Here is a 17,140-nt window from a genome sequence, read left to right on the forward strand (position 1 = left end):
CAGGAATGTAAAAGTAGGAAACATGATCTTTTTAGATCTTATGTTATTTTCTACAATAAGTACATCATTTTTTAAATCCACACCTGTTTAGTTCCATTCTTAAGTAGTCCAATTAAAATTCTGATCATCTTTCCACAGAGTACGTTTTCCAAAACCTAGAGAAGGAGAGTACCAACTAATACTACTGCTTGCTGTTTACCTTTTCTGGAATTTGGCATGAAAAGCTGAATGACCTTTAAAAGTACAAAAGGTAATTGTAATGAATTATTTCTGAAATGTTCTCAACTAATTTTTCCCACTTTTTGCAAATAATGATAGTATTTTTCAGCTATAGTAAATATTTACTAAAAAGCTTCCTGGAAGATTTATGCTCAGTTTTGTTCTAGGAATTATAGATTCCTGGCAATAATTTAAAGTCTGGGAAATCCCCAGTATGAATTACTTACTGTCCTGGTTCATTTAGAGAAATAATCATTTTATAAGACCTATACAGATTTGCCATTTTTAAAACATATTTGGTCAACTGCCTGACAATGTTTATGTGACATTTTTAAAATCACAGTGGGAATATCATATAATAAAAAAATCTTACTTGATGAAATCCTTATCTCTATCAAATTCTCAAACTCAACTTCTTCAGTGAATGACAGTTACTATCTCAAAGCTTTTATAACTTTTTCTGCAGTATCATCTTCTTACTGAAATTCTTGAGAGTGCACTTCACTGACAATTACAATAGAAACTAAAATAGTTAAAAATAAAGCAAAAACTATATAAATATTTTCTGCCTCTTAGGCAAGCAGGAAGCTTACTACACGTCCACAACAAAAGCTCAAAAAATGCACAGGGTCCATACCCAAAGGACTTAAAATCAGCATACTACAGTAACACAGCATATCAACATGTATAGCAGTTCAATTCACAATAGTTAAACTGTGGAAGTAACCTAGATGCCCTTCAATAGATGAATGGATTAAAAACCTGTGGTATGTATACAAAATGGAATGTTACTCAGCATTAAAAGAGAATAAAATCATGGCATTTGCAGGTAAATGGATGGCGCTGGAGAATATCATGCTAAGCAAAGTAAGCCAATCCCAAAAAACCAACTCTGCATCATGTACAACCAGAGAAATGAAAAATTGTATTCCATCTGTGTACAATGAAGTGAAATACATTCTGCTGTCATGTATAACTAATTAGAAAAAAATACTGAGTTGAAATAAACCATTTCTCTTTTAAAAAAAAAAAATGCAAAGAGCTGACCAGCCTGTCAAATTATCATTCTCTCTCTTCTAACTGCAAAAGAAACAGTATCAGAAGAACTGCCACACAGTACTCACACTTTGGTCATAATCTCCATGTTATCTAAAATTCTTAACTCCCATGGGTTTATTTTCTTCCAATATAAGGTATATACATCACTGACTTGGAAAGAACATCAACATCATCATCACAAAAAATAATAATAATGATAATACTATGTTACTTTCCTTCTCATTTCTTTTTCCATTCTTCCTTTTTACTTTCCTCATTTCCCTTTTCTTCATGAACAATTCAATCCCTAAAGTCATCAAGTTGGACAGAGAAAGGTACTATCCACACCAGCAAAAAGAGGGAAATCACAGTGGCTCACAATGAAATGACAGAGACCAAGCCAGGATAGGAGGATGTCCATTCTAGGGACAGCCTAGTATAGGATGGCAGAGCCTACTTAAATGAGAAGGCATCTTCATGGAGGGCTGGTAGGATATGAGAGGACTTAAATAGGGTGTCTGTGTGGTAGCAGCAGAAGGGACCATCCTGACACAAGTATCAAAATTCAAACAGGGTGAGAGGATATCCTCATGCAAGAGTCAGTGATCCAGTGCAGAGGGTTGGAGACCAAGCAGGATGAAAAGGGTACACCCTGCAGATATAGGCCAGCACAGGAAGTCAGAGCCTGAGAAGCACAAAGAGAAATCTTTACATAACAACCTAGCTGGACGTGGTGGCGCACACCAGTCATCTCAGCTGCTTAGGAGACTGAGACAGGAGGATCACAAGTTCAAAGCCAGCCTCAACAACACTGAGGTACTCACCAACTCAATGAGACCCTGACTCTAAATAAAATACAATATAGGCTGGGGATATGACTTGGCATCAAGTATCCCTGAGTTCAATCCCAAATACCAAAAAAAAAAAAAAAATACAAATAAAAACACAACCTAGCATGGAGAGGTAGAACCTGCAGAGGGGAGAAGGTAGACATTAACAGATTGAGGAAGGGATGGCAGTGGAGAAAGAACTGGATACATACAGTGGGATTTTGCCAAATAAGCATATATACAAAAACATCAGAAGCCAGGATTGAAAAAGATAAAAGTTACAAATAGAATGAAGTCTGTGTGTGGAGTTTGACTGGAATTAGATACCACTATAAACTCAAGGTTTTCAATATAAATATAAATATGTGCATTTCTGTGTATGAATATCTATATATAGTAACTCCCTGGCTGACAGGACCTGGGAGAGGCGACACCTCAAAAGCCATGAACATACACAGTACCCAAATCTTAGCTTCTAATTATCATTTTCCAATAAAATGAAACGTGTCACTTGAAGAAAGGGCTAGTTCCAGGACAGGGACAGGGAAAGATGTGTTCTGGGACATCTTAGGATGCTAAAAGCAAGTAAATGCTCAAAAAAGTCAATCTAAAAAGGTTCTTACTGACTACATTTAGGACAATTTAAATAACAAAATTAATGACAGTAATGTAATATAATCCATGCAATAAAATAAAAAGCCAAGGGGTACATACAAATATGAAAAAATAAAGTTTATAAGGAAACGGATATTTACATAGTTTAAATTACCTCTTTACAAAATAGTTATTACCGAAGAAAAAAAGAGTAATTGTATATACAGAAGCTTGACAACCACCATTATAAGCAAGTTATTAAAATGAGCATTATCAGTAGAGGAACAAATCAAATAATGTGCCACCTGATAGGGAACAATGAAAATAACACAACATCCCTCTGTGACAGTCCTGCCAAAGATGCATAACTTGAATCTAATCATGAGAAAACAGGGTCAAACCCAAATTGAGGAACATTTTACAAAGTAACTAGCTTACAGTATCCAAAAAGTGTCAAAAAAGTAAAAGACTGAAAAACTATCAAGACTAAGGAAGTCTGATTATCATGCAATGCATGATTTTAAACTGAATCCCAATGAAAAACACTATTGAGACAACTAACAAAAAGTAAATGGCACCTGAGGACAGGGGTTGTGATATAATCAAGTAATTTACTGATTTTAGTAAGTTGTATTGTGGCTATATAAGAGAATGTCCTTATTTATAGGATATATAGCCAGAATACTCTGGGGTAATCAGGTTAAGCAATTTACTCTCAAATAGTTCACAGAGGGGTGAGTTCTTTGAACTGTACTTCCAGTTTTTCCATTATATGTGATAATTTCAAAATTAAAAAATGTTAAATTAAAAAAATTGATAGTACATAGTTCTCCATCCACCTATTAAGGAATTACTTAAACTTGATTTGCAGTCAGAGTTAGAGCATGCACTGATGTACAGAAGTAGGTGGAAGCCCAATGTTGACACCAGACTGATTGAAAAAAAAAAACAAAGTCAAACTTGTGAACTTTTGTGCCCTAGCAAAATTAACTACTACTATATAGTTATTTATTTTATTAGGTAATTTTTATAAGGACCTAGAAAAGAGTCTGTTTTTCTATCCTCCAAAAAAATATCACTATGCTGAATATATAGTATATACCCCCCGAAATATCTGTCAACTAATGATTTAAAAAGAAAGAAAATATTCAGGATAGGCTTATTAGGAACCAATTAACCTAATGGATGATAACACAGCACAACTTTAATGGAATACAATCTCTTTCTCTTCAAATTAGTTTTGTGAGGAAAGCAGAAGAAACAAATGCTAAATATTTTGTCACCAGTATCTCTCCTAGAAGTAGAAAAAAACCAATCACTTACCTCTGGAATCAGATAACTAGCCAAACAATATCATGCCCTAATTGCCTGTACTCCTGCCTGTAGTCACTCCCCTTAAGGTTTGGGTTAAAACAATGTACCTAAAGAAGTACAATACAAATGTCCCAGAGTTTCCCATTAAATAAACACACTCATGAAATCTATAATTAGTACTTACTATTATGATTTCTGGGCCTTTTGGCTAAGATCAAGTGTAGTATGATTATGAATTATAATTATGCATATATACTGACTGTTCTTTATGGCCATTAATATCTAAGTAATAAGAATAAGTATTTTATTCCCTCCTACTTGACGAGCATTGCACTATTTCATTATAATTACTGTACTCCACCCTTATCCAGGGAGGATATGTTCCAAGACCCATGACGGATGCCTGAAACCTCAGATGGTACATATACTGTTTTTCTCCTCTATACATACATAACTATGATAAAGTTTGATTTATAAATTAAGTACAATAAGATTAACAACAGCAATAATATACTATAATAAAGTTATTTTAAACTTAAGAATTGTTTACTTACATCATTTTTCCATTTAATATTTTCAGACCATGGTTGACAATGAGTAAGTGAAACTTACTTAGAAATAAGGAGACTGAAGCTCAAAGAAGTTAAATAATTTGCTAAATGTTCATTGCATTCAAACTCAAGACTTGGACATTACACATTCCATTCTGCTATTCCTTTCATTTACTGTTCTAAAAAGTGGAGATATAAATCAGGATTAAATAAAATACAACATAGAAAACTTTTCATGAATGAGTTATGAGTTTCAGGTTAAAGAAGCCAAAGAATACATCAGAACTACAAGAGAGAAAAAGATATAACAAAGGGATAGAGGGACCTGGTTCCCTGGGTTTTCTACAGAGCTTAATGCTAGAGTTGACAAACCCCCAAGTTAATCATGAGCTTAAAAATGAGTTAACTATGGATTCAGATGTATTGGCTTGAAAGATATGGATCATAAAATGAAGACTATGGTGAACACTGTATTTTCCTTTTTTGTGTAAGAAAGAAGAGGTGAGAAATAAACCCACGCACTTGGGATGAACCCACCTCTGAAGACAACCGATGTTAGACAACATCAAGCACCCAAGAAATTTTTGGTAAAACAATCTGTTTTAAAATGAAAAGAACTCACAATGAAGTATTTTGAAGCATCTTTACCTAACTTATTTTTTTAACTCAATTCATTTTACTGTTCATGTGCTATCATAAATAAGCTTAAAGTAAAATAGTGCCCTTACTAAGAAAACTATATGATAAGCATAAACAAAATTGAGAACTAGTTTGCAACTGAAATATGTCACTATAAAATTATGTGACAGCAGAAGGTGCTTGCCTAGCAAGTGCAGAGTAATGGGAGCAATCCTCAGTACCACATAAAAATAAATAAATAAAATGGAGGTATTTAATTTATTATTTAAAAAAATCAAAAAAAAACTTTGCAGAAAAAGTAATTTAATTATATACTGAAAATGTATTGGTATTTTCATACCTTAATCCAGGATAAACACTGATCCTTGTGTAACCAGGCAGTAAAATAGCACATAAAAAAATATACCTGGGATCAGAAATTCCTAAATTTAAATCTTGAATATATTATTTACTGGCTCCATAACTTGGGCAAGTTATTCAATTTTTCTGATCTTTAACCCCATTTAAAAATGGTCTTGGTAATAAAGACCTTGAGGATTATTGTGAAGATTGGATATAAAGAAGTTAGCGTATCTGGGATGCACATACACCAGCAAATACTCCAAATCATATTCTATATTTCTATATATTATTATTGTATATACTGATCCTTCTGCCTAAAATATTCTTCTCTGATACTTGTCAGCCTAGCAAACACCTACTCATCCTAAAAGTTCTCTAAAGTTTCCCCTGAGTACTCCTACCAGGTAGAATTAGAGATGCCCTAGTGCTCCTATAACTTTGTTTGATACTTCCACTGCAGCATATATTACACTGTATTTTAACTCTTTGTTTATATACTGTCCCATTGTCATTGTTCAGTTTCCTATAAAATTCTGATTGATTTGTTGATTAGTTGGATGTATTTGGTTGGCTGATAAGTTTCATCTAAGTATACCCTGGTATGCTGCAGGAAAAAAAAAAAATACACACACACACACACAAATGGCAGGGGGGAGGGTGGTTTAAAAAATAGTTAATCACTGTAATCTTTGCTTTCCCATGCCCTTGATGATGTCTCACAGTCAGTTTCTATCAGTCTCCAGAATGACAGACCACTCTGATGAATAACCAAAGCAAACCAACAGAAAACAACTCTGTGCTAGGCTACCCACTACTGGAGCTTACTAAGCCAAAGAACATCCCTGCATAATTCCTCTTGCTCGCCCAAACACACTCCCACTCACTCCAGTGTCTCCACACTAGCAGTAAAAATCTACACAAAGCAGAGATAATTCTGTGAGTAAATACACTAGTTTTTTAGTATATTCAAAACACTTAATACTATATTTAGCATATCTGCATGATACATAAGCCATTTCAAATGCAGATTAGTAACTAGAGGTATCAAACAAGAACCTCAAGTAGCTAAGAATAATTTAAGCAGAAAGAAAACTAAAATTAATGCAGAAGAATGCTAAATGGGATCCAGGGGTTAGAACTTCATATGCCTTCTTGGTATAGTAAAACAAATTTATTTTGTATGGCACCACACACATATAATACCAGGAAGCTGAGGCAACAGGATTGCAAGTTCAAGGCCAGCCTCCGCAACAAAGCAAAACCCTGTCTCGTAATAAAAAATAAAAAGAAATGAGAAGGTAGCTCAGCGGTAAAGTACCCTTGGGTTCAATCCCAGAAACAAAAAGTTGAAAAGTTAGTTCATAACCTAGATACTAAAGTCAACTTGGAACATGAATTTTTTTAATAAAAAGAAATAGGTTTAAAATAATTCAAATCTCAAACATCTGGGATGAAAGGTCTTACACAATTTTATTTCATAGCTTGTCACTTGTGATTATATAATAAATATAACAAATCTAAGGAATAACTTCTGGAAATAAGCATATGTTGATATATAAAATGAGTACATATAGATCTGATAAAAAGCTATAGGAATTTGGGCTGGGATTGTGGTTCAGCAGTAGAGCACTCGCCTAGCACAGGCAGGACCCGGGTTTGATATCAGCATCACACAAAAATAAAGGCATTGTGTTGTGTCCATCTACAAAAAAGATTTTCATTCTCTCTCTCTCTCTCTCTCTCTCTCTCTCTCTCTATCAAAAAAAAATTTTTTAAGTTATAGGAATTAAATAAGTAGCATTTAAAAAAGCCTCTCAATTATCAATATTATCAGTGCTATGTCCCTATCAATCCTTTCCTCTACAGCCTTATAAAAGGAAGGATAAATGCTCACTCCCTCTTGTAAACCAGATAAAAGCAACTCCATTAGAATGCTCTACTACCAAGCTTCATAAATGTACTATTTTGTTTGGCATAAGATTTTGTTACCTCTTTAAGTTAAAATATTAAAAGAACATCTTCCTAAAAGCTTTAGCAGTTGCACTTCCGTATGAATTAACTGACATCTGCCATAAGTAGTTTTTGGAGCAAAGACAGGAAAGAGACAGGCCTGGTTCCATCAGGTTGGGGAGAAATAAATATTGAGGTAAACATGAATCTAGAGATGTAGACCTCTATGTAGACCTCTACCTCTGTACACCTCTCAACTTTCAAGGCCCAATATTTGCTTTTCTTGATACACTTTTCACTATACAATCCCTTCCAGCTCTAACAAATTTTGCTTCCTTTAGGAAAGAGCTGTCTCCAAAGCTACAGCCAAAGTGAACATGTAGTAATTAGAAAAGACTTTTTTCTAGAAAAAGTGATTTGGATGAGAAAGTTAGAGGAAATGCAGTGTGGGAACAAAAACATCAAGCAGGTAACAGGAAATGAGGTTGATTGTCTAGGCCCACAACCATCAGACAAGACTTGACCCTCATTGATTAAAAAAAAAAATGGTAACCAATCTAAGAAGACTGTTTCATATCACTTAACTAGAAGTAACTAACTATGTTAAATAAAGTTATTCTCACAACACAATTTGGATTGTATCTAAATAAATCTATAGCACAAATGAATCAGAGTTCTATATTAAAGTTAGATCCATGAAGACATGACATTTAATAAGCAAGCACTATCAATAAGTAACAGATTCAGAGGTCAACACTCTCTGGACACTATAAAAGAAACTGAAAAAATAAAAATTTATCTTATGACCATCTTTTATTTTAATTTGTTCTAATTAGTTATATATGACAGTAGAATGCACTTTGCGCATCATACATAAATGGAGTATAACTTATCATTCTTCTAGTTATACATGATGTAGAATCACACTGGTCATGTAGTCATATATGCACATAGGGTAATAATGTCTGATTCATTCTACTTTCCTTCCTATTCCCATACCCTCCCTCCTCCCTTCACTCCTGTCTAATCCAAAGTTACTCTATTATTCCCTAGCCCCACCTGCTTTATTGTGAATTAGCATCCAAATATCAGAGAAAACATTGGCCTTTGGTTTTTGGGGATTGACTTATTTCACTTAGCATAATATTCTCCATTCTCCAGCTCCATCCATTTACCATCAAATGCCATCATTTTTTTTTCTTCTTTTAAGTCTGAATAATATTCCATTGTGTATATATATATCACATTTTCTTTATCTCATCTGTTAAAGGGCACCTAGGTTGGGTTCCATAATTTAACTATTGTGATCTGAGCTACTATAAACATTGATGTGGTTGTATCACTGTAGGACACTGATTTTAAGTCCTTTGTATAACCTGAGGAGTTGGATAGCTGGGCCAAATGGTGTTGCCATTCCAAGTTTTCTGAGGAATCTTCATACCACTTTCCATATTGGTTGCATCAATTTGCAATCCCACTAGCAAAGTGTGAGTGTACCTTTTTCCCCCACATCCTCACCATCATTGTTATTTGTATTCTTGATAATTGGCACTCTGACTGGAGTGAGATGAAATCTTAGTGTAGTTCTGATTTGCATTTCTCTAAATGGCATAGATGTTAAACACATTTTCATATATTAGTTAATCGACTGTATTTCTTCTTCTGTGAAGTGCTTGGTTCATTAGCTCATTTATTGATTGGGTTTTGTTTTGTTTTGTTTTTTGGTGTTATGTGCTTTGAGTTCTTTATATATCCTAGAGATTAGTGTTCTGAAGTGCATAAAGATTTTCTCCCATTCCATAGGCTCTCCCTTCACATTACTGATTGTTTCCTTTGCTAAAAAGCTTTTTAGTTAAATGCATCTCATTTACTGATTCTTGATTTTACTTCTTGTGCTTTAGGAGTCTTGTTAAGAAAGTCAGATCCTAAGCCAACATGGTGAAGATTTGGGTAGACCATACTTTTTGATCCACCCTCAAAAACCAATTTCAACCCTCATTCAGATTTAAAATTCATTGGGTTTTCAACTGGCATCATGCCTCTGGCCTCCTATAAGATTTACCAGACACTGTTATCACACACACAAGAAAGAACTAGAAAACAGATGAGTATTCTGTATAAATTCTTGCTTTTTCAAATATAAAATATTCTCTCTTATCAACATGAGTAATCAAAACTCACAGTATTTTAATTAACTAATACCATTCTGCAATATGTTCAAACCAGAAACCAAAGAGACACTAAAATATATTAAATGTGAAATAACTTCAGGTTCCATAGGTTTAAATTAGTTTTTTCTAACCCTTGATTTACATTACAGTCAGTTTCCATTTCTAGTTAAATACCCAGAAAGAATGTTCTATAATAGGTTTTTGGAGAAAGTTTTCCAAAATTACCTCAAATACATAATAAATTATTCAGTATACAATGGAAGTAATCAAATTGTTTACTGTCACCTGTGAGGTTAAACTGCTAAAGGCAACAACACCACTGCTGAATATCGTACACTTCTGCCTTAATGTCAGAGAGGACTTGCTCCACCATTCCATCCATGATAAGAAATCACTGAGACACACACATTAACAACTGTGCAATATAAAGATGAACAGGATGAGTACTAGTCACTGCCTAGCTGTCCTAATTCGCTGCGACATCCATTGCTCTCAGGGTTTTGAAGAGGGAGTTTGAAAATCCTGCTTAGTACAGAAAGAGGTCAACACCAAAATTCCCTCTCCTGGCTCCTTATTTCCCATGATGCAGCTGGCACTGTTCACTCTGGCAGACACAGCTCCCTGAACATAATAGTGCAATCACCGCCTCAAACATCATTACTATCTAAAATAGATAACCCACTTGCAACTTGACTATTTTTATAGACATAACATTTTCATGAGGCTTGACTGCTCTATTTGTGACTTATTCTGTTTAACCAATGCAGCTTCCCTAAAAGTAAATTTCTTATGTTAGAGTACCAATAACCACAACTGGCCAAATTATGAACATTACTATGCTTCCTGGTTGCTTCTTAGCTCCTTGTACCCAGCACCAAAAACTTCACGAGTGGAATCCTAAATCTGAAACATGTATAAGCTCTCTGGTCTATCTGCCTTTGGTGACAAGAAGATCCACCCCCACACACTCTTCTTATTGATCTAACTTTTTCACTCTGTATCTTAAGAACTGGATCCTTTATGTTGAACAAGAATTTACTAAATATACATTATGTATTATTCAACTCTGGAGCATTAAAAAAAGCAAGTAACTATAAGGTATTAACAAACTTTTATTGTTTTATTAAAATACAAATAATTCTTAATACTACAGTCAGTTAAAAATGTACTATTTAAATGAGAATTATTTTTGCTTAGACTAAAAGGTAGCTATGACAAAGAGCAGTGCCACACACCTATAAGATAGTGACTGGGAAGGTGGAGGCAGGAGGATCACAAGTTCAAGGACACCCTCAGCAATTTAGTGAGACCCTGTCTTAAAATAAAAAGGGCTGGCAATGTAATTCAGTGGCAAACTGTGGGGGGGCGGGAGGAAGGAGGAGGGAAAATAATAATTTTGCAGCTGTCTCATAAAAGATACAAGTTAAACAAAATGAAATTTTGTATATAATCTAGAGGATAAAAAACAGGGAGGCAACTCAATCTAAGTAAGTACCCAGATGAGTTCTGATGAGCTCATATTTCTTTAAGCATCAGAGTGGTAAGGGATATAACTGAAAACAAACACAAAAGAGAAATAAATACTTTCCCAGGAAAAATGCTAAAGTCTATTTCAACTAAGTTTGAAAAACAGGGAGGTATGATAGTTCATAACATAACCTTAAGCTCCAACAGTATAAACTGTGGATGGTTTTAGACCACAGAAGAATATTCTCTTATATCTAACAGTGCCAACAATCTGATTCTTCCCAACTTTTATTTGGCTTTTGTCTTCCCTATTGAGAATTATTTTCAAACTACAAAGGATAAACAAATAAGGAGATTATTAAAGCTCCAAACAGAGAGATCATAAGAGACACTTAGCTGCTTTAAATGTGTGTTAAAGATCTAGACCCAGAAGAATTAGATGCAAGAAGCTAAAAAGAATATTCATAAAAGCTAGGAATTATCAATGGCTCACTACCAGAAACAAGTTATAATAAACATCCTGATTTTGGTGGAACTTAATACTATTAAAGCAATAGATCAAAGTACTGCCATAAACAGAACATGGCATGAATTTAAGAAAGGCAATGAACAAACTACCTTATTATATTCTCACAAGTATAATACAGAGAAGTAGCTGACAGTTCTATTAAGTGGCTCAAATGTAGGGAGAAATACTATGCATAAAGATTGATACTTTTAAATTTAAACTAAGATGAAGAGAGATTTATTGGGGATATATTATGGAGTGTTGTATACCACTTATAGAAAACATTAAATCTACAGATGATGCAGAGGAGACAAGTTAATATGCTGATAGACTTATTAGTTTAAAAATTTAGATATATTACAAAACAGGCTAAAACAAATAAGATGAAATGTAATACGAATAATTTAAGTTCAACCAATACTTTTACAAACACCAGGAGAGAGAATATGTCTTCACAGGTCATTGAGGGGAAAAAAAAATACCTGGAAGTTTTAATTGACTACATGCTCAGTGTAAACCCACACCATTTCATGGCTTAGAAAATCTTGACTTGTAGGTAGGTCTTAAATCAATAAGGAAGTAATAATTTCATTGTATCATGTTATAATAGCTGCCATTTTAACTGCATAATACATATTCATTGTAGAACATCTGAAATGCAGATAAGAAAAAGAAATTAAAGATTACCCACAATCCCACCAAAGATGAATATTATCTCCATTCTGGTGTTTTATCATCCCAGACTACTTTACACACATCATAAATGTTCACATACATTTTTTTTTCTTATAAAAATAGGATCATACTAGGCTGGGGTTGTGGCTCAGTGGTGGGGGCTTGCCCAGCACATGCAACACCCTGGGTTCGATTCTCAGCACCACATATAAATAAATAAAATAAAGGTATTGTATCCAACTACAACTAAAAATATATTTTTTAAAAAAATAATATTATACTATGAATGCTCTTAATCCTTTTTTCTTTTTTTTAAATTCAACAGTATGTCCAGCCCTACTATTTTCTATACTGGTCAAATGGCATCCAGGGAATATTGTTCATTTCCTGCCACTATATTTTAAGAAGGTAATTCCCAAATTTAAGAATATGCAAAGAAGGGGCTGGGGTTGTAGCTCAGTGGTACAGCACTTGCCTAGCACATGTAAGGCACTGAATTCGATTCTCAGCACCACATATAAATAAATAAATAATAAAGGTCTATTAACAACTAAAAAAATTTTTTTTTAAAAAAAGAATATGCAAAGAAGGCCAAGAGTAGTGGAAAATATGAATACTTAAGATCTTAACACCTAGGATATATTGTCACATAACAGGCAAGGAAAATGAGAATTCTTCCACAAATTAACTAAATACATGCACCCAAAGAACTGTCCTGACAAATGAATTAGACTACTTCATATTGACCCAATACAGGTGCCGACTACTGGAAGCTACAGGAAAGTAAATGAATTTTTTAAATAATGAGAGTTATGGGAAAGAAATGGATTAGATCTAGTCACTGGGAGATTCAACAGGGTTAGAATAACTAATCAGAAAGTGATGTTATACAGGAAATTTCTGCACTGAGTGAGAAGTTGGATTAAAGGGCCATTTCTATTTGAAGATTCTATGATTCCAATGAAAAATTGACTTGGAAATTTACTTCCAGTCTAATACAAAGCAAATCTTTAGTAATTCAGGCTTTAGGAAATAGAATCAAACAATAAACGCCACCATTATATACAACTATAATGCACCAATAAAAAAAAAGTAGAGGAAAAAATAGTCTCATGTGCTTTAAAGGTACATGAGATAACACTAATGATGAACACCTATGTGCTTAACATTTTTCATTCATTACTTTATACCACATTTAATCCTTACAATAACCCTATGTGACAGGTACTATTATTATCTCCACTGTAGAAAAGGATAGTGAGGATTAGAGAGGTTTTTATGTTTACTTAAAAGCACTGTTACTTTTGCTGAAAATGACGGGGTCATCCAAGCATACCTGACTATCCATTATACAGTCACTGCTCAGTTAGTACATAATAAGTAATTGAAAGCATCTTCAGCAAAGTTCTTAGCTGGTAAACCCTCATTTCTTAATTAGAAAAGAATTGATGATTTTTAAATTTAATTATTAGTAGCAAAAAAAATGTTCAGACTGGACTATCTAAATTGTCCATCTACCTTAAATTTTTGTGAATAAAAATAAATCCCGAATAAGATTTAAGATCTGTTAAAGGGGCTGGGGCTGGGGCTCAGTGGTAGCCGCACATGCCTAGTATGTGTGAGGCACTGGGTTCGATTCTCAGCACCACGTATTAAAAAAATAAAGATCGATCAGCAACTAAATATATATATATATATATATATATATATATATACATACATACACACACACACATATGGTAAAGCAAATGTGAATCACTAAAGTTCAAATCCTTGGCATTACTAATTAAATGATCTTGGGCAAGTTATTAATCTTCCTATCTCTTTAGTCCTCCATCTATAAAATTAGAATCAATTTCTTATGGTTGACATAAGAAATGAATAAGATGATACATGGAAGTATTTAGCATAGGGTCTGACACTACTACTACACAAGTAATAAAGCAGGTAGAAAAAAGTGCCAAACCTATTCCATAATTCATTTCAAAATATTAAAATATTTCTAAGTGTCATTAGGCTAGTTGAGGAGGGGGGAGTCACATTTTCCATTATTCTATAGATATCTTGTTTTTAATATTTTATTTTTATGTGGTGCTGCTAGTGCCTCCCGAGTGCTAAGCAAGCACTCTACCACAACCCCAGTCCAATATCCTATATATTTCTAATGACAATAATCATAAAATAAAATGATAGCTAAGTAAAAAGTGTCTTGTTAGAAATTTTATTTTATTCAAAGGATCACCCAAAGAATTACAATTTCAATTCTGATTTTCTTTGAATATGCTATTTTAGTTGTTTATTTAGGGTGAAACAGATAAATGCAAATTTAAATGTTATTAGTTTCGAATTTTACAACTTCATTCAAATTACTCAATGAACTTTTCTTTTAGTTTGTTTTCCATGTGCATTCCTGTTATAAAACTACTGCTGCTACCTCTGACAAAACCAGCAAAAGAGAAAACCTACTATTTGAGATGTATACTGTTATTCACAATTTTGGCACTTTATTTGCTGTTTACCATCATTTAATAGTTGGTATTTTACTCCTAAACTTTGACATCTATTCTTTTTTTAAAAATGACCCAAATGGGAAAGGAGCGTTTGAAAGATGTCTGCCTTTGAATTCTGTCACAGACTTTTTAAAATACCATTTGCCTGGATGAAATTAACCGAAGTTCTCACTGTTCTCAAAGAATTCTTTAGTTGTTTGCAAAGAAACTGTTTTGAGAAACTTCTTTCAGCATTCAAGTCTAGCCATAATGATTTTTATAACTAATGTAACCCCTGAGATTTACATCACTTATAACTTAAAATTGTAACTAGATAAACTTTTTCAATAAATTACCAGTGACTAAAGGCAGTTATGAGAACTGTAGTCTGAAATATGCATACATGGGCTACTTGTTTTTGAAAGCGAAAATTTATTTAAAAAGAGCTTACACACAAGTCATCATTTCTAAGACTTATTGAAAAATATATGGTATATTCATTATTCTGAGGTAACTGTCATTCCAATAAAATGTCACTGTCAATGAGTACATATGATAACATATGGGGCTTTTAAAACTCTCATCAAACTATTTTCCAACTAAATTTAATTCACTGTAATATGAACTTTTCATTTTCACTATTAGCAGTATCGTAATTAATTGCACTGACCACTACAACCTACGAGAACCCATGCAAAGAACAATGTCATCACTCAAAAGTTTGTATGAAGCCCTGCCAAGAATAAAAAGGAAGTTTTTAAAAACCAAGAAAATCACTTGGGATTTTTAAAAATTTTACAAATATAGTTGGATTGCTTAAGAGATGTTGTGAGGTGAGGATATGATAATTGATGTCTCCAAAAATCCTCAGGACAAACTGAATAGCCATGATTTGAGAAACAAAATAACTTTCCTTGAATTTTATGGAGTAAATGCTATTCAGGAGTCCTCCCTCCCAGCTGAGTTCATTTGTCCATCAATTCAACTTTTAATAGTTTTTCAAATATGCAAATCAACTCTGCTATCTCTAAGGTACTGCCTGCTGAATAAAGACCTTGACATTTTTGTAAATGTCGTCTTAAAAAGATTCTCCAAGCAAGATTCGTCTCACCTACAACACTTTCACATTAAAAGGCCTCTAGTATATTCTACACATACTATCCCAATCCAGACCAAGCATCTTGCATCCTGAGATAATAATCAAGTTTATGTGGAGGTGATTAAAAGTATTGCTGGGGCTGCATAATCTGCCTCATCAAGTTTTACACACTCCCAGAGTTGATGACATCTCCTCAGGTTCACTTTCTTCATTTTGTGGGGGTCATAACCCCAGAGCACAGCAAATGCCTTCTGCAAGAGAAGGTAGCAGCAACCCGAGGCTGTGGCTTTAGCAGGATAATTGCATGCACGCAACAGCTTCTCTGCCAGTTTCATTTAAATAGACCAAAAAAAAAAAAAAAAAAAAAAAAGGAGGGGGGCTAGCTTGAAGCTGCAAATATATATATTTAAAAAAACAGTGATGGAAATCCGATTTTCTTCAAACCACACTGGTACATACACAAGTTCTGCAACACAGCTCAGAAAAAAAGTAGCTGGCTGACGCATTGATGGAAGGCTATTTTAAAATTACTCAAAGAATCTAAGGCATCAATCTGGGAGTCTCATGCCTCCTCTCCATACACACAGTCTGTTTTCCTACCTAATTTAAGAATGAAACGCTGGCAGCCACCAGGTGCAAAAACCGTGAGGAGGAGGATGTATCCATCACAATGCATAACGAGGGGTGCCATCTCCAGAGCTGGTGCCCGTCCTTACCTTAGCAGATTAGACAGGGGCAGGGGTCCGGATCCACCGCCCAGGATCCCTCCTTTCCTGCCAGACAGGAGTTTCTCCACCAGAGCCACATTTCCAGTGCGAGCAGCTTCCAGCAGCTCCTGGTCCTTCCCCATAGTCCTTCACCGACTCCCCCAGAGTCCTTTCCCTCCTCGGGTCCTCCTCCCCGCCCACCCCCACTCCCCGAAATCCAGGGCTCTCCCGCCCCACCCTAAAATAATGCAAGCGCTTCAGCCCGGAGATATCCCTGCAGCCCACGCCGAGAACACAACGCTCTCCTCTTCGGGGCGCAGCTTTTACAATGGGGACCAGACCATGTCCTGGAAGAGGGGCAGGCGGAGCTGGGAGCAGCGACGCGCCCCTACAGCCACTCCCCCGAATTTCCAAGGCCTGGTTCCCGCGGGTGGGGCGTGAAGGGCTAAGGGGTCGGGGGTGCTTTTGAGGAGCTGGAGGGGGTGGTAGGACTGAGGAGGAAGATGAGGACTGAGGCGGTCGGAGCAGCAGGAGGAGACTGTCCTCG

At 34.8% G+C, this 17,140-nt stretch overlaps 1 protein-coding gene and 1 pseudogene across 6 annotated transcripts in view; one reads left to right on the top strand and one right to left on the bottom strand.

Annotated features, from left to right (window-relative positions):
* Anks1b (ankyrin repeat and sterile alpha motif domain containing 1B) overlaps positions 1-16,736 on the bottom strand; it is a 1,098,518-nt gene extending 1,081,782 nt beyond the window's left edge. For all 6 annotated transcript variants that reach the window (XM_076854981.2, XM_076854978.2, XM_076854982.2 and 3 more), the window contains exon 1: positions 16,603-16,736. In XM_076854981.2, coding sequence (XP_076711096.2) covers positions 16,603-16,736 — 134 coding nt within the window. The remainder of the gene's footprint in view (positions 1-16,602) is intronic.
* On the top strand, positions 4,184-4,323 carry LOC143398768 (U2 spliceosomal RNA; annotated as a pseudogene).
* Positions 16,737-17,140: the final 404 nt, after the last annotated feature.

The sequence above is a fragment of the Callospermophilus lateralis genome, chromosome 4 (genome assembly GCF_048772815.1).
Source record: "Callospermophilus lateralis isolate mCalLat2 chromosome 4, mCalLat2.hap1, whole genome shotgun sequence".
Taxonomy (NCBI): domain Eukaryota; kingdom Metazoa; phylum Chordata; class Mammalia; order Rodentia; family Sciuridae; genus Callospermophilus; species Callospermophilus lateralis.